Source organism: Urocampus carinirostris, chromosome 14 (genome assembly GCF_059441175.1).
Source record: "Urocampus carinirostris isolate Australia breed hairy pipefish chromosome 14, RoL_Ucar_1.0, whole genome shotgun sequence".
Classification (NCBI taxonomy): Eukaryota; Metazoa; Chordata; class Actinopteri; order Syngnathiformes; family Syngnathidae; genus Urocampus; species Urocampus carinirostris.
In genome coordinates this window covers 18051581-18077486 of record NC_142362.1, presented here as the reverse complement: position 1 = coordinate 18077486, position 25906 = coordinate 18051581, and the positions used below count along the sequence as shown (strand labels likewise).

The window sequence follows — 25906 nt, the reverse complement described above, 5'->3', positions numbered from 1 at the left end:
ACGCGTAGCAAAGGAGGATGAGGAGGCCGAACCCTCTTAAGCTCACAGTTGCCATGGTTGCATCCTGGAGACGGTTACCGCTCCAGATCCGCTAATAACATCTTCCCTGGCAAACGTGTATTTATGTGTCTATCTCGTAGAAAGTCAAACACACGGAGAGCGATAAGCTGCAGGTTCAGATCCAGGCCTACTTGGACAACGTGTTTGATGTCGGCGCACTCCTGGAGGATGCAGAAACCAAAAACGCTGCCCTGGAGAGGGTGGAAGAGCTGGAAGAGAATATGTCGCATGTAGGTAGACGAACGATGTATCGAATTTTCAGCACCAAAAAAAGTTTCGGACGAAAATGAGAAATAGGCATTTCATTTTTGGCTGAGAAAAAAAAATAAAACAACAATAAGACCTCCGATCATCTCTAAGGTGGGGCGAGCCGTGTGAAGCTGGATTTCAGGCAGGGGTGAATTAGTGCATGTCAGGCTGCTTATTTTTCATTTTCCACATAAGAAGTAGACGTTTTTGTTGGCTGCTTGCCATATGTTTACCTTGCTAATCTAACTTACCAAAGCTGACATTCAGTATGTCCCCCCAAGTCGATTGGATGGCACTAAGTTATGTACGGCAAGAGTTTATTTATTTTGGCAAATATGTGATTGTGAATCGTCAATTACCCCCAACTCCCGTTTGCTTGTCATTGTTCACTCTCCTGTCCGTTAAAAGCTAAATTGCCCCCAAAATATGTATCCAAAAAGGAGGGAGTAAGATTATGCAGCGTAGCAGCTAAAAGCTGTATATATTTTTCATACTAACTAGCCAGTTAACTCAAAGTAGAATGAACCTTACCTTGATCAATATGCACCAAACAATGTCAACTACCACACCACCATCTTCATCAATTCTCCTTTACTCCAGTTTTCTTGTCACTATACTTTCTCCTGTCTATTAAAAGGTAAAAGGCCCTAAAAATATGTACTCAAAAATAGGAGTGAGTGGAATTTTCAGTTAGCAGCTGAAAGCTATTGTATTTTCAATATTTTCAGCCTTTTCTTTCAAAGAAGATTGATATTGTTTGTGAGTATTCGATTGCTCAACAGTTTTACGTCTTTATCACTTTGTCTGACTAGGATTAATTTTAGTACTTAAATTTCTATGTCGTTGTTTTAGGAGAATTTTAATATGATTATGAATGAAAAATAAACATTTAGCATTTAGTAATGTGCCTGTGAGTTATTTAAAATTTTGTATCGTACCTTTTTTTCTAATACAATTCAACGTTTTTGGAGTATTTTATTTCAGTTTTCGGCCAAGCATCTCACATTTTCAGTTTTTAGTTTTGGAGTCAAACTTTCATTTTAGTGAATACAAAATGTAAACCTCAATGATTGTTCCAGTTTTAATTTTTCTCGTATTGTGCAGCGGTTTTGTATAAATATTTAATTGGTGCATTAAGACTTAATATGGTGACTAATAGAAGGATGCCTGGTTAAAAAATATATTTTTTTTCTTTTTTTCCTTGCAGTTGACAGAGAAACTACTGGATGCAGAGAATGAAGCTATGGCCAAGATAGTGGAGTTGGAAAAGCAGCTTATGCAGACTAACAAGGATCTCGAAAGCATGAAGGTCTGACTTTAAATTTGAAAAGTGAAAAACAGTGAAACGAATGGAAAATATACAGAAAAGAATGAAAAAATACGAAAAAGTATAATAAAGTATAATAAAGTAGTCAAGTCATGTTTATTTGTATAGCCCTTAATCACAAAGAGTCTCAAAGGGCTGCACATATCAAAGACTATTGCAAACTATTTTTACAGACTATTATTACAGACTATTAACCTACATAAGGGCAAATTATACACATATTATCCACGCAACTTAAAATCACATCTTAAAGTACTGAAGAGTACAGTATTTAAATATAGTGAAACATATGGAAAAAGTACAGAAAAGTATGAAAAAGTACAGGAGAGTACAGTTGTGAAATGTAGTGAAACATATAAAAATAATTACAGAAAAGTAAGAAAAAGTACTGAAGAGTAAAGTAGTGAAATAATAGTAACAACTATTGAAAAATTACTGAAAAGTAGGGTATGGAAAAAGTGCTGAAAAGTAGTAAAAAAAAACATGTAGAAAAGAATGAAGAAGTAATGAAAATAACTGTCCGGAAGTTCCCATTTTAAGACAGAAGTAACCTTTTCAGAACAGTTGTCAATAGAATTGGTGGGTAATTTCAATATTTTTAATTTTTAATTTACATTATAGCCATTTTCAGTACTTCTGAATATTTTTTCAGTACTTTTCCCTTCTTTTGAAACGAGTCTGAATTGACATTCTCGCATGTGCAAAAGGAAGCCTACAAAGACTCCAGCGGGAAGGTCCACTCGCTCCGGCAGATTGTGAAGGAGAAGGACGAGGCCATCCAGCGACAAAGTCGCTTGGAGAAGAAGATCCAGGAGCTGGAGAAGCAGGGCACCATCAGGGTCCACAAAAAGGGAAACGGGGACATATGCATCCTCCCGACGCCCGGTAGTGTGGAGGGCTTCTCGGGCGCCGCCGGGGCCGGAAATGGCAACCACAGCCCGGCGCATGTGCCGAGTGATGCCGCTCCGATTGCTCCGCCACCTGCACCGCCACTACCAGGCCACGGCTTGTGTAAGTGCACTGCTGCCTGTACTGTATTTTACGGATTCTAAGTCTTAGTTCTTTTCAAAGTTTGGCCGGCGGTGTGTGAAATTATGAACACATTATTATATCATTTCATGTTATTTTAACACTAAACTGCAAGAGGGCGCTGTAGGACTCCAGTAATTTATAAAACAACTGAGGAGAGGTGAACAAAAATGGCACCAAAAAGAAAATCATATTCTGCAGATTACAAGCTGCAAATAGTGAAATATGCAGCCGAAAACGGAAATTAAGCAGCAGAAAGTTTGGGGTAGCGAGAAAGTTTTAATGGGCCAGCTAAAAGCAGAGGTGACATTGAGTCTGACGTAAGCGACGTATAAGAGGAAGCGGTGCACTGTCTACCTCCCGATTTGGGGGAGTTGTTTACTGGTAAAAGTGACGCAGAGGATTTATATATGTTTTTTTCCTTCTTAATGATGCATTTTTTGGCTGGTGCGATTTATAATCCGGAGAGATTAATAATAGTCCGGAAAATACAGTACTATATTTACCAAATTTTCTAGTTCTATTTTTTTGTAATTTCTTACTTAACTATATTTTCTACTTGGTCGGTGGTTCGCGCCCCGGCCGAGTCATTCCTAAGACTTAAAAAGTGGTCGGCGGCGCCCTCTGTTGGCTGCGGCTGCATCGGCTCGCTACAACGGGTCAGGTGCAATCGACATTTCGTTCTGTGTACATTGTTACACAGAATGACAATACAAGGAAATTATTATTATTATTACTTGTTTATAAAGTGAGATAATAATAATCATATTTATTGTTTTTTTTCTTACTTATTTATTTTATTTGAAAATTATTTTGGGTTAATTTTATTTATTTCATAAATTAATTATCTAGTAAAATAGGGGGGAACATCCCCCTATAATTAGAAATATTAACAGACTGCCTGATGGATTTTTTAAAAATTATTTCAATATTTTTTGGGGCACTTTTTTCCAAATTAATTTTCCAATAAAACGAGAAACATCCTTAAAATGAGAATACTTAACAGAATAGGAAATATTTTTTTCATTACAATATTTTAATATTATTTGAAAAAATAGACATTATCGCAGATAGGAAATTTTTTTGTGTATTTAAATAACTCTATTATTTCCAGTAAAATGAGAAAAAGTGTCCCCAAGATTGTGTAAATCAACAGTTGGGCAGATGGAAATAAGTGGGGGTTGATCATGTTTATGCAATTTATAATATTATCTCTTGATCATACCTCTTACAGTAACCAATGGTCCCACATCGACCACTCCTATTACGGCTCCTCCGCCGCCACCACCCCCTCCGCCACCACCTCCTCCGCCTGCTCCTCCACTACCGAATTTTATCTCTTCAACGGGGGTCTCGCCTCCTCCTCCGCCTCCTCCTGTTGCTCCACCACTACCTGGCAGTGGGACCCCTACCGTTATCATGAACTCTGGTTTAGCCGGTAAGTGGAAACAGATTCATCATGAAGGTCTGACTTTAATTTTATAAAGTGAAACTTTCAGCATTTCATACATTTTTGACGATGTAAAAAAGGACACGAGTCTCTAGGTCATTTCTATCAAAAGTTATGATTTCTCCAGCCACTAGAGTGCAATTTGTATAGCATGGTGAGTTGGTTCAGGTGTAAACCTGCATTCACTCAACTGTTAAAAGTAAACCTTTTAACACCTTCAACCATGACACAACCCTTTTTCCCCCATTTTTTGGGATTAAATTTGATCCCATGTCATCCGTGATTATATTATGTAGGGTACGTTACTAATGTAGGCTGAATAATAAAGCATACTACTGAAAAACAAAGCTAAACATTAGGAGTTGACGTTCTTGGAACAGAAAGTCTGAATCCGGCCTCATAGCCAAACTGAGTGTTGTTTTTTCCAAAGTTATGATGTTTTTGTCACTCTATTTGTAGTTATGTTGTATCTTAGACTTCACTGCTTTTAAAAAAGTCTGTGTTTTGATTGTTCAAATTCTTCCTCTCAACTTCTTCTCTATATCTCTGAATTTTCTTTCTCTGCCCACCAGAGGGACCCATCAAACTTTTCTGTAGGTTCTGCTTGTTCCTTTTAATGTTTTTCTGTTTTTGTCTTCCTCTTCCAAAAGCTTTAAAAATATAATTACAAAACTAGGGATGCACGATAACAGTATTTAACTACCAATTACAATAACTGATAAATTCCTGCTTCTGGAGGCAGACAGATAACCACAAGCTTTTCTTTTTTTTACTGAATGCTTTAAATAAAAAAATAAATACAAACAACGTTTGCCGAATACAATGAAAGAGTTTTGAGATATATATATATATATATATATATATATATATATATATATATATATATATATATGTATATATATATATATCCAAAAGACTGATGCTTGACTTAATCAATCAATACTTTGTTTGTTTGCCGGTAGTAAGTATAATAACAAAATATTGTTACGAGGACTCTTACACTGAAATAAAGATATTGCATGAATATGATTATGGGTGTGTTCATTATGGAAAAAAACTTTACTTCTAAATATTATACAAGCATTCCAATACTGAATAGCACTCATGCCTTGGCTCGGAAAAATACATCGCTTATTCTTATCAAGTAGAATCAGCTTTACACATTAGTCGCTCTAGTTAGTAAATCAAAATAAACATACAAATGGGGGAACTACTGGGAAAATGTAACATTTGGCGAATTAAGGCTGCAGAGGTCTCTCGTAGCGGCGCACGTGAACCAGATTAAAAGCAGTGATGGCTTGTATGATTGTGTGCAAATTGTTAAAATATATTCACCTCACTTTGTGTATGTCCTATATACAAAAGTGACACATTATTGTCGCGATTAAGACAGAATTGAATCGGTGTTCACACACAAATGCAAGAATGTGAAAAAAAAAGAAACCATTTTCAAAACAAATTTGCTAAAGTTCAGAACATCTCTTCCAGTGCCTCTCGCATATTATGCAGTGTTAGAGAGGAAACACGACCAATTTGTGCAACTACTTCTTCAGAATATTAAAATAGATTCTTCGGTGGAACCTAATTGCTTAGGTTTTCTAGCAAGTAGAGCTCTCAGGTGCCTCAATCACATGATGAGAGGTAGAGAGGAGACACGACCAATTGTGCTACAGCTTCTACAAGAAATCAATTAAATATATATTCTAAAGAGGAACCTAAATGCATAGAATCGTACCAACAAATAGTATCGGCTGTATCAATTTCATCAGGTGACCAATTATCCGATCTTTTTTTTTGGACCATTAGCAGTTATATAACTACTGTCCCAATCATTATCGAGCATCCCTTCATTGACTGTATAGGCCTGATGTGTCAAAACATGCGGTTCTCCAAGCAAATTTGTGTTCCATTATATCAAGTTAGACCTTGTGTAAAACAAGAAAATAATTAGTTAGAAATGAGCCGCATGTTTTAATGTTAGTTGAGTGAAGTGTTGTGTTTGAGTGAAGTGTTGAGTTTGTTTTGATGTTAGGTCACATCTCTGTGTTTGTTGCATGCTCAGACACAATCACCTGTTCTGAAAAGTAGTTATGAAGTTTTCTCTTGGATCATCTCACTAAAGCCCCAGTCATATTATGGGTCGGCAATGATAAAGACCTTCAATGTTTCAAGTTCTATCCCGAGCAGCATGTTCACATAGGACACATGCACCTCCCCATCAACCAAATAGTCATCCACTCAATCCCCCGAATAGGATTTTCACCGTTTCCTATGTCGTCTAGCTGTCAAGATCAAGAAACCCATCAAAACCAAGTTCCGCATGCCTGTCTTCAACTGGGTGGCCCTGAAACCCAACCAGATCAACGGGACTGTCTTCAACGAGATCGATGATGAGCAGATACTGGAGGTAAGCATCTCAGGGACGTCTTTTCCCTCTTTGATTCTAATGCGGACGTACCTCTCAGGACCTCAATGTGGATGAATTTGAGGAAATGTTCAAGACGAAGGCGCAGGGCCAGGCTGTGGAGCTGACCATGAGCAAGCAGGTGATCCAGAAGGGACCTAATAAGGTGACGTTGCTGGACTCCAACAGAGCCAAGAACTTGGCCATCACGCTGAGGAAAGTGGGCAAGGTGCCCGAGGAGATCTGCAAGGCCATTCAGCTGTGAGTTGATTTTGGAGAACAAAATGAAAACTCAGTGGTGTCTTTTAGCGCTAGTCATTTTTTATTCGTGACTGCCATCTCTGGCATAAAGAAGAACTGCATCCACTGTGCAAATGTTGCAAATGCAAGCTGCAATCTAATTCATCTAATCCGGAAACAATACATGTCATTAAATAAACTCTTTAAATACGTTATTTACTGTATATGAATAATAGGAATTAAAACTATCGAAATGAATATTTTTTTTTTAAATTATATTATTTGATTTGATTAATTATTTAATTTTTGCTCTCAAACCTGCGGATCTCTTCTTGGCTCTTGGGATCACTAGTTGACCAGCGTTTTCTGAGTGAAGGCTCCGGACCGGAACATAGGGGGAAATTAAATCTGAAAGATATGAGGGGGCAAATCCATGCATGATTTTGTATAATACCAGCAGAACCTTAAAATTGCATTTTAAGCTAACAGGGAGCCAATGCAGGTTAGCTAAAATCGGCGTAATGTGATCAAACTTTCTTGTCTTAGTTAAAAGCCTCGCTGCAGCATTTTGTACCAGCTGAAGGCTCTTGATTTTGGACTTCGGGAGACCGGAGAGTAGTGCACTACAGTAATCGAGACGGGAGATAACAAACGCATGAATTATAATCTCCGCGTCCGACTGAGACAGCATACGGCGAATTTTAGCAATGTTGCGAAGATGGAAAAAATCTCTTCTTGTAGTATTCTTAACGTGTGTTTGAAAGGACAGATCGGGGTCAAACATGACACCTCAATTTTTAAATGAAGCACTCTGGGTGATATTACATTTGTCAATGTTCAGAGCAGTTTTTGAGAACAGGAATTAGCACTTTTGGTATTGGAAAGATCCAGAAGTAATCAAAAGTATTCAAGTTACGTTATTGCAATATTAGGGTGTTCGGATTAAATTACTGATTTTATTTTTCAACAAGTAACTAGTACCTGCATTTTTTTAAAAATAACCCCTGCAACCCTGTTAGAGAATGGCCTGAGTTATGATAACAGTGCAATGAAGAAATAGTGCAATGTGTTCTTATTTTAAGAGTAGCGTGATCTGACTTTTTTGTCTCTCCCACCCGGTCCAGTTTTGACCTCCGTACTCTTCCGGTGGACTTTGTGGAGTGCCTGATGCGCTTCCAGCCCACGGAAAATGAAGTGAAAACCCTGCGGCAGTTCGAGAAGGAGCGCAAGCCCGTGGAAAGCCTGACGGATGAGGACCGCTTCATGATGCAGTTCAGCAAAATCGAGCGCCTCATGCAGAAGATGACCATCATGGCCTTCATCGGCAACTTTACCGAGAGCATTCAGATGCTCACGCCGGTATGGGACATTTTCTTTGGTTTTCTTATCGTTCAAATGGAGGGAGACCCTAAATTTACTTTTTTTTCCATTTTTTACAGCAACTTCACGCAGTCATTGCAGCGTCAGTGTCTATCAAGTCATCGCAGAAGCTTAAGAAAATTCTTGAGGCACGTATGCTTTATTTGATATTGTTCTTTTTTCATTCATTTCATTTTTTCGTTCAAGCCTCAGGGTGTATTACGTAAAGAACCCTAGGGGTGTAAGAATACTTAATTCATTTAAATAAAACACTACAGATGCTGCCTTACTTATGAACTAGACAATCATTCGTAAGTTGAATTTGTTCGTAAGTTGCTTCAGTGCTATATTTTGTATGTTTATGGTTTATATAAGTATGTTTACAGTTTGTAAGTAACCTGTATTGTTTTGTACTAAAAATACACATTTCATAAAATAATATCCTCTATAAAGATAAATCAAGTTAAGTTTAACTTACTTTTGGAAGATGAGCTTCAAGAGTTAGGCGACTTCCTCCTCTGTGGTAGAGAGTAGACGAAAAAAAGCAATCTAACCATTTTCTCAACCGCATCAAGCTTCCTTATTCCACTTACATTTAAAAAGAAACGGCTCGCCTCTTCTTTACACTTTACACCAACCGTATTGAATGGATTCACGAGATATTAAACAATAAAAATGTCAGAGTTATCTACGCGCTGGAGATACAGTACTGAATGTTTACACGCGAACCAAGAAGAGGAAGCTGTTTTTTTTTCTTCGGGGTGGATGCTGGGTGACCTCTCACAGCGCCATCACTCGCCGGTAGCGGTGGAAAGAAGCACTACACTACAATCCTGTACTTGGAAAAAATTGCACACGATACAAAATCTAACTTACAGCAATGTCCGGATATTTTTCCACATCCCGAAAAGAATGTTCATATCTACCGTTTTACGTAAGTCAAATGGTCATAAGTAGGGGAGCGTCTGTATTGATTTAAATAATAAGGAAAATCAAATGTAGTAACTCATAAACTAGCTTCTTTCCCAAGGCCATCACCTGCTTAAACAAGCACGCAAAACTGTGAAAACATATAGTGCGATTTATTTATTATTTTTTTGTTGCTGCTAAATGAAACTGTGAAAATCTCTATTTTTACACACAACCTTGTGAATTATTCGTTTTTTCTTGTTGTGTTTCTTTGCACTACTGTTATGATGCCAATTTCTTTTTCATTGCATTATTAGATTTGGGGCCAGTTTCTAAGCATTTCATTGTAAATATTTTTTGCCTAGTCATCTTGATAGTCTTTTTCTCTATTTCAAGTCTTTATTACACGTTTACTCTGGAGTGCCATGTCTAATCTCGTTGCATACAATGTGTCACAACATTGATATCAATGACATTGATATATAGATATATACCAATGAAATGTATTTTTATATCTCTCAACTTGTAGACTTTGAAGAATTTGATATCTTTGGCCTCCATCTTATTTCTACGGAATCATACATGATTAGAAATACATAAATAAATCAAATGGATTTAGTTCGGCAGTTAAGTGACAATAAAATAATGATCAAAAACGTAAAAGATGACCTTTATTTTTTCTGTAGGTTAAACTACGAGGATTTAGTTTCACAGTAAAATAAAAAAGCTTTTAAAAAGGGTAACCTAAAAGCTAATTCATACAATTTTAGTGTTGTTATTTCATAAATTGTTCTTTAGAAATCCTTTTAAATTCAAGTTTTTCTAACTCTGAGTTGGTCTCATTAAATAATTATTTTTTGAAAACGATTACAGTATCAAAAATCTTATTTAAGTTGTTTTAAATAATTCATTAGGTTAAAATTAATTCAATTTAATAGTAAATCAATTTGTTAAATATTTAAAATTGTATTATTTGTGATTATTTTATGTTAATAATACTACTAACAATAAAGATAGGAAAATAAATTAATCATATTAATTACACTATTTTCCAAATTGTAAGGCGTACCTTAAAGCCCAGAATTGGCCAGAAAATTGAAAGTGCGCGTTAAAATCCAGTGCACCTTATATATCGGAAAATCCGGTAGATAAAATTAGAAATGCATACAACTAAATGATACCGCATACGGTAACTCTTCTGCCTCTGAGTAACAGAGTGGTCTTCAAGTGCCCTCTAGTGGTTAATAGGTTGTTGCTAAAATTAATTTTAGTCATAATGTTAATTTATGATCCATGAAATAAATTATTATAATAATTTTATGCGACCCTAGCTCTTAGTAGTTTTAATTTCATGACTTATAGTCAAGTCCGCCTGAAATATATCACAAAACACTATTTTTTAGGAGTTCGCCTTAGAGTGCGGAAAACTCTGTAATTTGTAAATGTATTGAATGATTAATGAATCAAAATGTTTATATTTCCATCTATTTTTGTGAATTATAATTTTTCTTTTAAATCCTTTAACAGATTCTATTTTTTTCTTCTAACAGATCATTTTAGCCCTGGGTAACTACATGAACAGCAGCAAAAGGGGAGCCGTTTACGGATTCAAGCTGCAAAGTTTAGACCTGGTTAGTCGACTCGGTTGATCATTTTCTAAAATGAAATGCATGAATCGAGAGTTGAATTTACTTTTGCTCGGCAGCTGCTCGACACCAAGTCAACGGACCGCAAAATAACACTGCTGCACTATATCGCGAACGTGGTGAAGGAGAAATACACGCAGGTCTCCTTCTTCTACAATGAGCTGCACTACGTCGAGAAAGCCGCAGCAGGTAATATATGATATATCATATATAGTATATAGTACATATAATATATAATATATAATGTAAAATATATACAATACAATATATAATATAAGCCCTTTTCAATGATATTTTTAGGTTTTTTTAGGGGTGCACAATTAGTGTTTTATCCTACCTATACCATGGTTCCCGTGCATCCTTGAAAAGTCTTAAAAGGCATTAAATTCATTGATCTGAAAATAAGGCCTTAATTGGCATTAAAATATTTAAATTCCAATTTCAAAAGTCTTAAAAATGAGAGCACAAAGATTTTAGGGAGTGGTGATTAAGTAATATCTATCAATTGTCCACATCCAGGGAGTACAATGTTTTTATGATGCTACACTCAAAATTGGTCATGAGTATATCGAATATAGTGAATATAATGTTATCCATCCATCCATTATCTGCACCACTTATCCTCAGTAGGGTCGCGGGGGTGCTGGAGCCATCCCAGCTATCTTCAGGCAGTGGGTAAGGGGACGCCCTGAACTGGTTGCCAGCCAGTCGCAGGGCACACAGAGACACAGAGCACGGCGGCGCAGTGGTTAGCGCGTTGCAACACAGTTCTGATGTCATGAGATCGAACCTTCCTGTGTGGAGTTTGCATGCTCTCCCCGTGCTTGCGCGAGTTTCCTCCGGGCACTCCAGTTTAACCCACATTCCAAAAACATGCATGTCAGGTTAAATTGTCCCTAGGTATGAATGAGCGAGTGAATTGTCTGTCTCTGTGTGCCCTGCGACTGGCTGGCAACCAGTTCAGGGTGTCCCCTTCCCACTGCCCGAAGACAGCTGAGATGGGCTCCAGCACCCTCGCGACTCTACTGAGGATAAGCGGTGCAGATAATGAATGAATGAATGTTTAAAATTGCCTCTATATTGATCCATATATAAGGTGCACTGTATTACAAGGTGCATGGTCAGTTTCTGAAAAAATTAAAGGCTTTTAGGTGCGCCTTATAGTGCGGGAAATACGGTACTTTAAACATCCTTTCTATACCTTGTTTTCCATGTCCAAAACTTTGAAGAGTACTACGTTTTTCAGATGGAAACTTTTCAACTGTAATTAATGATCTTTTTTTTTTTCTTTCGGCTATTGACCGTGACGTCATATTTTACTGTTATTGGTCTGATAACTATCTGCCGGAAATTCATCTTGCATCCCTCATATGGTTTTACGCGGGTAGTGTCGCTGGACAACGTCCTGCTTGATGTGAAAGAGCTGCAGAGAGGTATGGAGCTGACCAAGAGGGAATACAGTATGCACGGCCACAACACCATGCTCAAAGACTTCATCGCTCATAACGAGAGCAAGCTGAAGAAACTGCAGGATGACGCCAAGATCGCGCAGGTGAGAGGCCTTTTTTAAAGTTTATTTTAATTTTAAAAAACCTTATCAACCAACTTGTGTGTGTTTGCAAGGACGCCTTTGACGAAGCGGTGAAATTCTACGGGGAGAGTTCAAAAACCACGCCGCCCTCTGTCTTTTTTCCCGTTTTTGTGCGCTTTGTTAAGGCCTACAGGGTGAGAAAATCAAGTACTTCTTTTTCAATTATTAACCCATTCACTGCCAACCATTCTATCAGAAGATAGGATGAATGCCTGCAACAATTTTTTCCCAACAAAAATATGATATATAAATAAATATTATATGCCAAGTCTGAAAACAAAAAAATGAATTATTCTTTCTCTGTAAAAGAACAACAATTATCTGGGATGAAGTTCTTAAATAAAAGATAAATATAGTAAGTGTATACGACTTAACACAAAAAATTGTGCCCTTTTTAACTAACATAACCAAAATATGCAAAGGATTCTAAATTTGGATCTGAAGTATTGACATTATAATTTAAAAAAATATAGCAAATCACTGCAGTGTGTAAAAGTGTGGTCTGTGCAGCCCTTTAAGATTAAGGGCAATACAAAAAACATGACTTGACAATCATTTGACTTTAATTCTATATGCCATATTTTAAAATACTATTATTTTACGAAAAAATTCAAATTCCACTCATAAAACACACCAACGTTTGATTTACGCTACCTTTCTCAGCAAGCGGAAGAGGACAACGAGCAACGCAAAAGGCAACAACAACTTCTGATGGAAAAACTTCTGGAACAAGAAGCCTTGAGACAGGAAGAACAGAAGGTAAATCAGTTTAGGCCCATGTTGAGATTAGACCCCCCGCTGCTAACCCTGTTCTGCTGAGACGATTACGGAAATGATGTCATGTTATAAAAGTATGATATACATATTATCCATGTTTGAAATAATGTCTGCCCGAACGCCCGGGGCGTGCATCGTTTACGTCGTGCGTACAACTTAAGCAACGTCTCCACCCGGGTGGCCGACAAATTCTTTAAGATTGTTTTTGTTTTTTTCAAATCAAACGTTTGCTTTATTCCGATTTCAAAATCTTCGTTCGGTTTGGAAATATCGGAATTTCGGTTCGTTTAGCAATTTGCATACTCAATGAGAAGCCTGCATCGAATAACTTCATGCTTACGGACATTCCTGAGCCTTATAAGGTCGTGATTTGCATATCATTTTCCAAAGTAGATGCACATAGAACACAAGAAAAATGGTAAAGTGGTTAGGGATCAAGCAAAACCTCAGCCCCAGAAGAAAGATTCAAAAGAAGCTAACACAATTTATGACGCTACAAAACGTAAACATACATTAAAAGCATCGTGGAAAGAGGAGTTCACGTGGCTTGTAGCAGACGACGCAACACAAACATTGCATGAATGAAGATGAGTCAATACAGGTACATACTGATGGCAGATGGGAAACAGCGATGTCATATACATGCAAGGATGTTAAAAGTAGATTTATAATAAACTTAATTTTAAAGTGTTGTTCTGTTATATATATCCTGATTATCAATCCTTAATACTTTGCAACAATGTTTTTTTGGGGGGTTTTTTTTGCGATAAGTCGTCTTATTGCGTTTCAAGTTGTGAAAAATGGGGCAGGCAACTTTATGGCCCTGAAAAGTTACCTGCCCTGGTGTCCGCTAACTTTTTGTCACAAGTTTCAGACACTGATATTATATGTATATCCTCTTCAGTCTCCATCCCATAAGAACAAAAGACAACAGCAAGAGCTGATCCAGGAACTGCGGAAGAAGCAGGTGAAAGACAGCCGCCACGTCTACGAGGGCAAGGATGGCGCCATTGAGGACATCATCACAGGTAACTTCCTCCGGGCCTTTCTGGTTCTTCTCACTCAAACACAAACCACATGCATGAAGGTCCTCTTTGGTAGGAAGCTTCCAAAGCAGTTAACAAGGCCCTCATGAAGAAGCTAAGCTAATCCAGTAACGCCATGGACCTCGCTCCATGGCGTGGCTTATCTGCTTTTGCCGTTGCTTAGTAACAAGTGGCCGATGCTGTGACTAACTCTCGAATCGATCATTATCGAGGTGTTGCAATATTAGGTACGCCTGCACAATGTGAATCCGGAAAGTCGTTTGATCGATAAAGATGTTCGGTTGTCATGCAGAAGCTGATTTAAGGCGGCACATCGTTTTATTGCACACACTGAGAGAAGAAGCAATGAAAGCAATTGCTAATGAAATTATCAAAGGTCTAATACTTATAATTCTACTTTCTTTTCTGTGTAATTTCTCTCCATTCAAACCGTATTACATAGATCTTTTCGGTATTTTAAGGCTATAGTTGAAATGTATGTATTGATTATTGATGATTCACCATAACTGTTTTTCATACCAATACCTGATAAAATTCTGCTTCGGGAGAGAGATGACTGAATACTATATTTATAAAAAAGACAGATTCTAAATCTTGATAGTTTTATGTGTGAATTCATTTTTTTGCTTACAATTACAAAAAATTACAAAGCATTGGTAAACTTGTCTCCAAAAAGTAGTTGTGAAGAGACTAGAGCTTGAATTTATCGATTGATTGATCGATACTTACTTTGTTTGTTACTCAGGTTTCCCGCAAATCTTTTAAAAATCTTTTAAAATCATCAAATTCATTCTTCTTAAAATAATTGGCATTTAAGTTTTGAATCCAATTTTCGGAAGTCTTAAAAATGTGAACACAAGATTTTGAAACATTTGTTTGAACTAAAAAGATGAGTTAAAAAAAGACATTTTTTATACATCATGACAAAAAAAAGCTAAATGAATGTAGCAGAAGAGTTTTTGGGAATTAATTGTTATCTGCTAGTTGTGACTAAGAATCCGAGATGTACCTGTAATCTAAACATCCTTTTTATATCTTGTTTTCCATGTCTAAAACTTTGGAGAGTACTACGTTTTTCAGATGGACCAAAATGCGATTTGAAAAAAAAGGGGGGTAAACATTTGCTTAAAATTGCCTCTAATTCATGCGCCGTTTTATGTTTTGTTTTTTTTTATTTCATTTTTTTTCCTCGACTTGGTCTTAAATTTGAAAGTCATTAAACGAGTCTTTAAAAGTCTTGAAATGAAATTGCCATAATCTGTAGGAAACCTGTCAGTGATAGCTGCAATGACAAGATAATGAAAACAATAACAATGACATTTAGGTAATCTAGAAAGTGCATATGATCATGGGTGCGTTCATTACGCTAAAATACTTCCCATCTAAACATTGTCATAATGTCACACATTACCTTGGCAAAAGGGTCAATGTAATGTTCGGGCAATCTAGGCAGTAGAGGTCTCTCAGAGCAAATCAATAATAAACTTAATAAATTAAGACACATTTTTTCTATGATAACTCAGACATACAAATGTTGCATGATTGAATTCAACGAATAGTCACATAATAAATCAAGCAACTCTAACAGAACTCTTAATCCCCCTTTTTTGCTTACCAGGTGTACCAAATATTGCAACCAGTGACAAAGTTTGTACAATTTGATGTGACGATAATGATGATGCTGTAGAAACTTTGCCTCATTAACTTGATGCCGATTATTGATCAATGTTTGGAAATGATTTCATCCTCTGCTGAAGTTTGGTCGGATGCAAGTCAAATAACAAAAACAGTGTAATGAACCAGCACAGGATCAGGACCCAAACGCGTGACGTTACTCACACAAGCCTATTATTTTACGGGAAATGGGGAGTCATGCACGTTAGGCCGCAGTCTGGCGTGAAATGATAGGAAGCCAGAGGCCAACGAGATCGATACCAAACGCACAGATGGGGTCGATACAGACCGGATAGATAATGAAACAGGACATTGAAAATAAACAGGACAAACTAGACGGGAACAAAAAATGGAGGGAATAATAAACAGGACAAAAATAGACGGGAACGAAACTGGAAACCGATATTAATTAAACAGGACAAAAATAAACGGGAACAATACCGGACAGGAAATGCCAACCGGAAACAGGACTGACTCAAAACCCACGTCTTGCGGGGCAAAGGTTCGTCTACGGACTGACAAAGGAAAGTGAGAGCACTGAGCTTAAATAGCAGGGAAGCCAATCTGTCAACGAGCCACAGCTGGCGCCACACGGGCAGGCCAATTGGCAACCGTGACATACAGTGTTTCAAATTGTAGCATAAACACATTGTTTAATTTTATGTACCGCTACTTGGTTTTGGTTTTAATCATATTTGGTAATATAAGATACCTACTGTACAAAAAATCATTTTGAAAAAGGATACTTCTTTTTTTTTGGGTTGAAAAAAATACATTTTTTAATGACATAAGACAAGTTTAAACACAAACACAAACAAATATTTAGTATTACTATTATGATTTTCTTCTAAACTTTGTTCTCATTAGTTCTTTAGTTTAACAAGCTAATTCTAGATGTCTGTTTGGGACTACATTGTATCCCCAAACAGACCAGAATGAGCCCAACATTTAAAATTCCAAAAATACTTTAGAAAGCTTCTTATTAATGCCTTTAAAAGGGAATTATTTTCAAAATGTATTTGCTAATTTAGATCAGAATATTGACTACTGCATTATATTTTTATTAATATTTCGGAAAAACAAAAGTAGCTTTTTGCTGCCATCAAACGGCAGCTCGAAAACCCCGCAGTACTTAAAAACGAAATAGAAAGTGTACTCATGTTTGGAATATTATTTGTGAGTGTGCACAATGATAGGCCACATTAATTTGCTATCTAATTTGCATTATTTTGCTAAAAACGACTGACAAATGAGTTTAACAAAACGATATCATTTGGCCCATAATTCATTTGGTGTTTTTGTTGATTTGGTCTTAAATTTGATTACAAAACGCATTAAAAAAGTCTTTAATTTAACACGGACAGGGGGGGAGGATTTTGCAGGGGAGTCGAAATTAGGCACTACAGCGGCAGACGCATGCGCACAGTAGCATCAAACGCTCGCTTCGTTTGCAACGGAAAAAAACGATACCGAGATAGAGGCTACCGCGGCGAACTCGTTTGACTTGATTGATTTGCCGTTTCGTGATAGTCGCTGTATACCGGATGGTACCCATAATTGACAAATTTGCGTTTTTCCATACAGATTTTATTGTACGTCGTACACGGCTTAAAATGCATGATGAACGTACTTTGTACGGCAAAAACGTACAGGTTGACAGGTATGATTATACTAGGTTCTAAGGTCACGTGACACTAAGTGGGCGGGGTTAATCCCTCCGAATGTAAACAAACTCAGCACTGGATGAAATCGAGTTTGTATGCAAAGGCTTTTCCTGCAGCTAACTTTTGCCGAACTGCTGTCAAATTTCGCTTCTCTCATTTTGTGTGTCTTTGTCATGTCCTGTCCGGCTGTCCTGTTGTTTTGTTTTGGATTTTGTGGCGCAGTGCTGAAGACGGTGCCGTTTACGGCCCGCACCGCCAAGCGGGGCTCTCGGTTCTTCTGCGAGCCCGCCGCCCTCAATGAGGACGGAGTTCCATTACTAAGCTTGTAGAAGGCAAAGAAGGTTGCTCCAATTCTATATTCACTTCTTTCCTCCCACTCAACTTGTCCTTCCAAAAAAACCTTGATCACTTTTACTAACCTTCACGAGGTGGTACCAGGGTGCGGGTGTGTTATTTTGGATGTTTTTTTACCTTGGGGGTGTTGGTGAAGGTCCACTTGCATGACGCCATCTTCTAATATTCACCATTTCATCATTTTTGCTCCTGACAATGGATTGAAATCAGCATTTAACAGCAAGCTGTGATTGTGAGATGAATGCCGCCGTCTAGTGGCCAAAAGTGGGAGCGCAAAATCATAGTCTGCAGCTTGGTGATAAATTCTTATTGCTGTGTTTTAGATGTTTATTCTTTTACACAATAATACAGTAGATTTTAAAACATTTACATGAAGTATAAACCGCCAAGAGAAATCCCCAAAACGCTATTGTAGCAGATAAGAAAATAAAAGTTTTAATTTGATAGGTACTAAAATATATCAACAACATTTTGCATTTAACAACATATTTTACGAGGCTTTTATTTTTTTAATTTTTATTTTTTAGTAAATTCTATTGTATCTACAATATTTTTTATATTTTTATTTCTTTTAATAAAATCAAATTTACTTTTTTCAAAAATCAGTTATTTAAATTATATATTCCAAACATGGGGGGAGAGAGACTTTAATTTATTTTGGGGGATTTATTCTTATTTTTAATATTATGAAGAAATTAATTAAAATTATATTGAATTTATGATTTTCTATTTATTCTTATTTTTTACTGTGATTCTGGGAGGTTTTATATTCATCATTCCAGTTTCTAAAATAAATTAGTTTTTTTTAAATGTATTAAAAATATTTTTGGGAGGATTAGGATTATTTAGGATTTTTTTTATATCCCCTGCCCACTGCCCCCCCCGCGACCCTAATGAGGATAAGCGGTACGGCTGATGAAGATTAAAAATTAAATGCTTTTTTTCAATAATTAATTCACAATACTTAGTTGCAGTAGTACTTTTTGACATTTATTATCAATAATCTATATTATAAAATGGTTTTAATGGAATGATACATATAATTATTAGTTTCAAATTTTAAAATGTGTAATAGAAAGGTTTTAATTCTATTTGTTGCTGATAGTGATTTTAGTATAGGATTTAACTCGAAATTTGAGTATTGATGACCCTTTTTATTATTTTCAGTTCAGTTTGTCCCTTGCATGCTGAATCAACATTATGTATTCACTTAGAAGGAAAAGATGCATGCGATTGAATATTGCATGTTTTTTGGTAGAAGTTTTGCAAATGTACTTATGTATTTGTGTATTTTTTGCATGTCAAGCTCCTGGCAGCCTCTCTGTGAAAAAAAAATCAGGAAAAACATATGCAGCAAAAAGAAAAAAAGAAAGAAATGTGCTCGTTAGCATCAGTTAGCATTGCCCGGCCCTTTTTCTTATTTTGCACGCGCTGTGGCCAAGTTGCGCATGGGTTAGCTCTTTTTTGTCTTATCTTCGTTCGGCCCTAAAGAGGAGTAATATTAACACGTTTCCCAACTTGTGCTCGAGACCCAGGAAGCCAAGGTCTGTTAGCACCCCGCTAGCGGGTGGACGCGTCCCAAACCTGGGAAGCATTTCTTTATTTCCCCATAGAAAGGGGTTTGTATAAGTACTTGAAATCCTTCAAAGTGCTTACATTTTGATCATAAGTGCTTGTAAATGCGTAATAGTGTTGCCATGTTTCTCAACAAGTTCAACTTAAAATATTGCCGACACTGCTCCCTAGTGGCTTCGCTTTGCCATCGCAATTATTCCCTCGATAGTAACGGCAGCCTCCTTTTGTTTGTATGCTACTGTCCTATGAAGTGTAATCGCCCCCTACGGGTCACACCCGAGAGAACGGGTAAATGGTACTCCTAAACAGGGCACTATGAAATGTATTATAGTGCAAGGATTACTTATCAATTGTGGGCCATGCAAAAAACCAGGGTAGTGTTTCCCAGTAGTAAAAAACGAGAAGAACTAAATAAAATAAGACTATATTTATTTATGTATAGGTCTGATGCCACTGATCATTTTCAGTGGTCGAAAGTCAAAATATTCATTCATGGCTGAGTTATCACACTTTTCAGTTCACCTACAAATAATGTACACCGGCATGAAGTGTGTCACAAAAGAAAAGGCTAGGGTCAAGTAAGTAAGAAAGTAAAGTAACTAAGTAAAGGAGCGTAAGCAAAGAGGCTGGAGGTAAAATAATAAGTAAGTCAGTGAGTGAGTAAGTGAATAAATTAGTAAGTGAGTAAGGGGAAGTAAGGAAAGTGAGTAAGGCGAAGTATGTAGAGTGAGTAAGGGGAAGTAAGGGGATGTATATGGAGTGAGCAAGGGGAAGTGTGTAGAGTGAGTAATGGGAATTAATGAAAGTGAGCAAGGGGAAGTAAGGTGAAGTAATGAAAGTGAGTAAGGGGAAGTAAGGAGATCGTGTAAGGCAGGGGTGTCAAACTCATTTTAACTCGGGGGCCACACGATAGAACAAACATTCTTTCGGGGGCCGGACTAGTAGATTATAGAGAATGAAAAAGAGATACAGAAATAAGAGAAAGAGGGAGGGAAAAGAAGGGAGGGTGGGACAAAGAGAGACAAAAGAGATAAAAAAGAGAAGTCATGAGAGAGGGGGAAAGAAAGAGAGCGGAAGAAAGAAATCCAAACACAAATAGAAAGACAGAAGAAGAGAAAAGAAAGCGCGAAGGGTAGGAAGAGAGAAAGATAAAAGAGAGAAAAGGAAAAAAGGAAGTTAGAGCAAAAGAAGTTAAAAAGATACAGAGAGAGAAAGAGACAGAGCAACAAAGGAAGAGAAAAAGAGAGACACAGAAAGTTAAAGAGACTGAGAGTGGGAGAAAAGAGGTGAGAGAGAGAGAGAGAGAGAGAGAGAGAGAGAGATACAAGTACAGTGTCTTTGTTCGAGGCACCTGGCTTTGGCAACATGTAGTTTTCATATTTCAACCTGCAACTCATTTTTCTCTTGTGCTTCTTTGAGTGCTGTCTCGCGGGCCGGATTCAATCCCTTAGCGGGCCTGATCTGGCCCGCGGCCCGCCTTTTTGACACCTGTGGTGTAAGGGGAAGAATGTGGAGTGAGCATGGGAAAGTATGTGGAGTGAGCAAGGGGAAGTATATAGATTGAGTAAGGGTAAGTAAGGTGAAGTAAGAAAAGTGAGTAAGGGGAAGTAAGGGAAATGAGTAAGGGGAAGTATGTGGAGTGAGCAAGGGGAAGTATGTAGAGTGAGTCAGGGGAAGTATGTAATGGGAGCAAGTGGAAGTATCTAATGTGAGTAAGGTGAAGTAAGGAAAATAAGTAAGGGAAAGTAAGGAAAGTGAGTAAGGGGAAGTATCTAATGTGAGCAAGGGGAAGTATCTAATGTGAGCAAGGGGAAGTAAGGAATGTGAGTAAGTAAGATAATTTAAGATGTAAGTCGGTAAGTTGGTAAGATAGAGTAACAAAGTAATAACGGTAGAGTAAGTAAGGTTCAGTAAGTAAGGTTAAGTAAGTATGTGAGAAGGGTAAACCAACAAAGTAAGGCAAAATAAAGTAAGTGAGTAAGTAAGGTAGAGTAGTACAGTAAGTGGTGTAAAGTAAGTAAGATTATTAAGTAAGGTAGTGTAAAGAAATAAAAGATATAAAGTAAGGTGGGTGATGTATGGTAAAGTAAGGTTGAGTAAGAAAGTAAGTATGATAAAGTAATTAGGTAGGTAGGGTAAGAAAGTACGGTTAAGTAAGTCAGAGTATAAGGTAAAGCAAGTAAGGAAGTAAAGTACACTAATGTTCATGTGAACGACCCTTTTTGTAATTTGAATTGAATAAAGTACATAAGGTAGAGTACGTAGGATTAAGTGAGTAAGAAAGTAATTCATGTAAAGTACCCTGTAAGGTAAAGTAAATAGGTAAATGAAGTATGTAAGTAAAGCAGTTCGGTAAAGTAAGTTTGCAAACAGTTTTCTGAAAACTCAGTGTTTTATATGTTCTCACTCAAATACCCAAACAACAATTTGAGAATTTTTCAGAAAACAAGATTTTTTTTAAAAAGTATATATTTTTTTAATTTTCAAGCGATGGCAATACAAAACGAGTATTTGTATAAAGTACTAAGTTAACTCCACATTAGTTTGTTGTTAACCAGAGACCGCCGACAACGAAACCGTACATCGTAGCGGAGCTCAAACTGGAAACCAAACACTTTCCCATTACTGTCCTATCAGACATAACAAGTCGAGCCCGGATATCGCTGCAAAATTGAAATCCCGACATTTGCGGGACAGACAGGCTGCCAGCGCTGACGCTAAACTAAACCAACGCAGCCGACTGACGCCTGCCGTTTTTGTCCTCCGTGTCTTCTCGTTTTCGCAGATCTTCGAAATCAACCCTACAGGAGAGCGGACGCCGTCCGACGCAGCGTCCGACGCCGCTTCGACGACCTGCGACCCATCAACAACGGCGAGGTGGTCGTCTGACCCCGTAAACGGACCGACCAAAAAGGGACACAGCACGTTTGGAGAAAGGACACGGGACGTGAATAAAGACGGTCGACGTCTATACGCGTCAAAGGCACTGTGAACTCGTTGACTGCCGTTGACGTTTATAAACGTCAAAAACGGATGACGGCCATCTTGGATGCGGAACATTGTAAGTTTGATTGTGACGAGGACGAAGACACGGAAAGAAAGTCGACGTGTGAAGTTTACGATAGATATGATGCTAGCGTGTACGTAATATGTGTATATATACACGTACATACATATATACGTAAATATGTAAATTCACAATGGAGGATTTGTACGATGTTTATATGAAGGACCTGGACTGGCTGTTTATAGTCCCCGAAACAAGTGCCTAAGCTATTTAACGTCTGGTTAGCATTGAAGCTAATTTAGCTTCGATGTGTGTTTAGCAGTTAGCTTCAAACTGAAAGCAGAAATGGACAAGTTTGTACTCTACAATAAATGGAGACCTCTTTTTTATGGCTAACATTGAAATATATATTTTTTAAAAACATACCTTTAAATATAAGTCCAAATATCAAGTACGTCGGAGAAAAGCAAGGCGATGATTTTATTTCTGAATCTTTAAATGATGGCGTAATTCCCTCTTTTTACGCTAGAGAGCGGTATTTGCTGTTGGATCACGACGGCAACCAATTAACAGTAGAAAAGTGAAGAGGGCAACAAAAACTGGAGTTAGCCTCGTAAAATATACGTTTTTAAAAGAAATATGGTCATTTTTTTGTAAAGTAAAAAGGGCAAAAAGTGGAGTTCCCTAAAAGAAATCGCGGTAATGAATTGGTGAAGTGAAAAGGACTAAAAAAAGATATTCCCCATTCACAGACGTCTGTTTTAAGTAAATACAATCAATCTTTTGCAAAGTGCAAAGAACGTAAAATGGCGTTAGCACCTTAAAAATCATAATTTAAAATGTGAAAAGAACAAACAAATTGAGTAAGTCTAATGTTTTCTCACCACATGTTTGAAAATATATTTAAAAAAAATAAAAAGTCCAAAGGACAAAAAATGGTGTTAGTCATAACAAAAATCCATACATTTTTCATAAAGTGAAAAGGACAAACAAACTGAGTTAGCCAAATGAAGCTCCCCATTCACAAAAGTCCTGTTTAAAAAATGTCTTTACAAATAAATCGACCATATTTTTTTAAAGTGAAAAGGACATAAAAAGGAGTTAGTCTAAATATATACGGTAATTTTTGGGAAAAGTGAAAAGGACAAAAAAATTAGTTAACCTAAAATAGCTCTCCAAACATGTACCGTTTTTAAAAATCTATATTTAAAATACGGTCAATTTTTTTGTAAAGTCAAAAGGAATAAAAAAGGAGTTAGCCGGAGGTAGCTCTCCCTTCATACATATCCTGTTTTAAGAAAACGTTTTTAAATGTACAGTAAATATTTTGAAAAGGACAAAAAATTGAGTTAGTCTAATCAGGTAAATCTTTTGTAAAGTGAAAAGCAGAAAAAACCGAGTGACCCTGAAGTAGCTTTTTATATACACGTCCCGTTTTATTTAAAAAAAAAACTTTTTAAAATATGGTCAATCTTTTGCAAATTCAAGCTTGCCAAACGTTTCCACGCCATAATTTCGTAAAATATTGTACCCAAAATACTTTTTTGTACAAATCTTGACAAAACTGCAATTAATTCAACGGTAAATGTGAGGACAAGAAAAGGAGTTAACTTGGAAGTAGCTTTCCATTCGCACATAAAACGTTTTTGTTTTTTTTCAAATACAGTAAATCGGTTATAGATTTGGGTTAGCAAAGAATTTACACACCATAATTATAATTTAGTAAAATTGTGTACCCGAAATATTTTTTCCGGTACAAAATTTCGCTAAATTCGATATTCGAGTTACCCTTCGCGGGGGTGGAGCCTTGGGACGTCATGACGTCACCATTGGGTGAGTTTCGTCTTAACACATTCCTACTACTGCATCCGTCAATGACGTCATTTATTAACCACTTTTTCATCTCGATTATTTAAAAATTAAGCAAAAAGCAACATTTTTTTCTTAACTGTACAGTTTTTTGCTACTTTTTTGTACGTCTCACAAGTAGGGGATTAATATTATTGTACATACTGTCGAAAACATTTGCCTTGTGCTCTACAACTTGAATGTTATTTTGTAACTTATAGATCGGATTGTGTGTGTTTATATTTAATGAAGCCAAATTCGAACGGGAACTCTTTCTGGTGGCGTATGTTATTTTTGTTTTTATGTTTTGTTTTGTTCTCTTGCGGCAAACTGGAATGGAAAAATACTGGCAATGTTAAGCTTTCTTGTACCAGAAATGTTTTGTTTTTTTTAGATGTTTGTGCTCACTGCAACAATAACATTTCATTTCGTTTTCGAATAATGTTAAAGAGATGTTACATTTCTGATGACTTAAATAAAAAAAATACTTTTGGAAAACATGAAATGCGTGGTGTGATAAATAAAGAGGGATTTATGAACTGCATCGTACACAGTCACTATCTCTGTGACCCTGGGTAGAATATTTGCCCCGAAACTAAGAATGTCAAGGTTTGCTCCCGGTTAAATCACACGCACACCTGTAACTATTGCCTGGCAGGTTAAAGGTTTTTATTCAGTAACATGTTTAGTTGAAGCCGTTTTTTTTTTTTTTTCATGTGTTCATGTCAATTTGTGGTGTTGCCACAGTAGTGGACTACTTTAAAAGTCCACACAGCACGGTGCACCGTTTGCCTCTGTCATTTTTACCTTCTGTTATTGGTGGTCGGATCGATTTGGCGGGTCCTTCAGTCGCCCTTTTCCCTCTTCTCTCCCTGGAAGGCCAGGTAAAACAAGGGGCTAATAGTGTGCCTGTCAGTCAGTGACTAATCCACAGACTCAGAGGGAGCTGGGTGAGAAAAGGGGTGCGTTTTCTATGAAGAAATTCTACAAAGAAATTGGTGGAGAAGCAAAGTATCCATCCCAGAACAATCGTATAGATCTGATCCAAGTACTTGCTTAGTACTGATAATATCAATATTTGAATCAATCGGCTTATATGCGCATATTTATTGTGTGACACCAGTTGCAAACCTTAGGCAGTGGTGGAATGGAGGCGTTGCTTATTGAGAAACATATACTGTAAATGTACAAGGCAAACGAAAGCGTGCCGCCACATAATTGATGTTAAAAGTATGTTGGATTTTGGTAGTCTGTAAAATAATGTTTGCAATACACTATGACTTCAGAATAAAATGTACATTATGAACTTGTCCCAATGTTACTGTCTTATTAAAATCTGTTAATTACTCTTGATAGGCTTGGTAAAGTAAATATTAGTTCAACAAGTGGTATCTTTATAGCGCTTTACATTTTGACACAATAAAATCACACACACACACACACACACACACCAAACACGCCAATGTCAGTACCCCAATTGAAATGATTCGCCGTACAAGTTTTAAAACGCACCAATTAAGCCAAAATAAAATGCCATCAATGCAAATGGTCCTTCGAAAAACACCAAATTGGGTGTTGGGAGAAATGGTTAGGGTTTTGGTTTTAACTTTTGGGACATTGCAGGTATCTCAACCGGTAAGAAGCATGTCTTCCACACACACATGGTTGTGGGTTTTAGGGTTATGGTTTTGATTGAA

General features: G+C 37.0%; 1 protein-coding gene and 1 long non-coding RNA gene across 7 annotated transcripts in view; one reads left to right on the top strand and one right to left on the bottom strand.

The window, feature by feature from the left end:
* fmnl2a (formin-like 2a) overlaps window positions 1–24714 on the top strand; it is a 94759-nt gene extending 70045 nt beyond the window's left edge. For 2 of the 6 annotated variants that reach the window (XM_088352271.1, XM_088352275.1), the window contains 17 exons: window positions 141–290; window positions 1517–1618; window positions 2344–2647; window positions 3900–4103; window positions 4688–4708; window positions 6398–6522; window positions 6581–6780; window positions 7884–8118; window positions 8199–8267; window positions 10578–10658; window positions 10733–10862; window positions 12062–12225; window positions 12297–12398; window positions 12928–13023; window positions 13946–14069; window positions 17648–17766; window positions 22140–24714. In XM_088352271.1, the coding sequence (XP_088208397.1) occupies window positions 141–290; window positions 1517–1618; window positions 2344–2647; window positions 3900–4103; window positions 4688–4708; window positions 6398–6522; window positions 6581–6780; window positions 7884–8118; window positions 8199–8267; window positions 10578–10658; window positions 10733–10862; window positions 12062–12225; window positions 12297–12398; window positions 12928–13023; window positions 13946–14069; window positions 17648–17754 (2214 nt within the window). In that variant the 3' untranslated portion in view covers window positions 17755–17766; window positions 22140–24714. The remainder of the gene's footprint in view (window positions 1–140; window positions 291–1516; window positions 1619–2343; window positions 2648–3899; window positions 4104–4687; window positions 4709–6397; window positions 6523–6580; window positions 6781–7883; window positions 8119–8198; window positions 8268–10577; window positions 10659–10732; window positions 10863–12061; window positions 12226–12296; window positions 12399–12927; window positions 13024–13945; window positions 14070–17647; window positions 17767–22139) is intronic. The other 4 variants (XM_088352276.1, XM_088352272.1, XM_088352273.1 and 1 more) reach the window with 3 other exon arrangements.
* Window positions 20–23073, bottom strand: LOC148352836 (uncharacterized). Its single transcript, XR_015852641.1, has 3 exons — window positions 22788–23073; window positions 17897–17968; window positions 20–269 (listed from the first exon to the last, which is right to left on the bottom strand). It is a non-coding gene; the product is annotated as an uncharacterized LOC148352836 (long non-coding RNA).
* Window positions 24715–25906: the final 1192 nt, after the last annotated feature.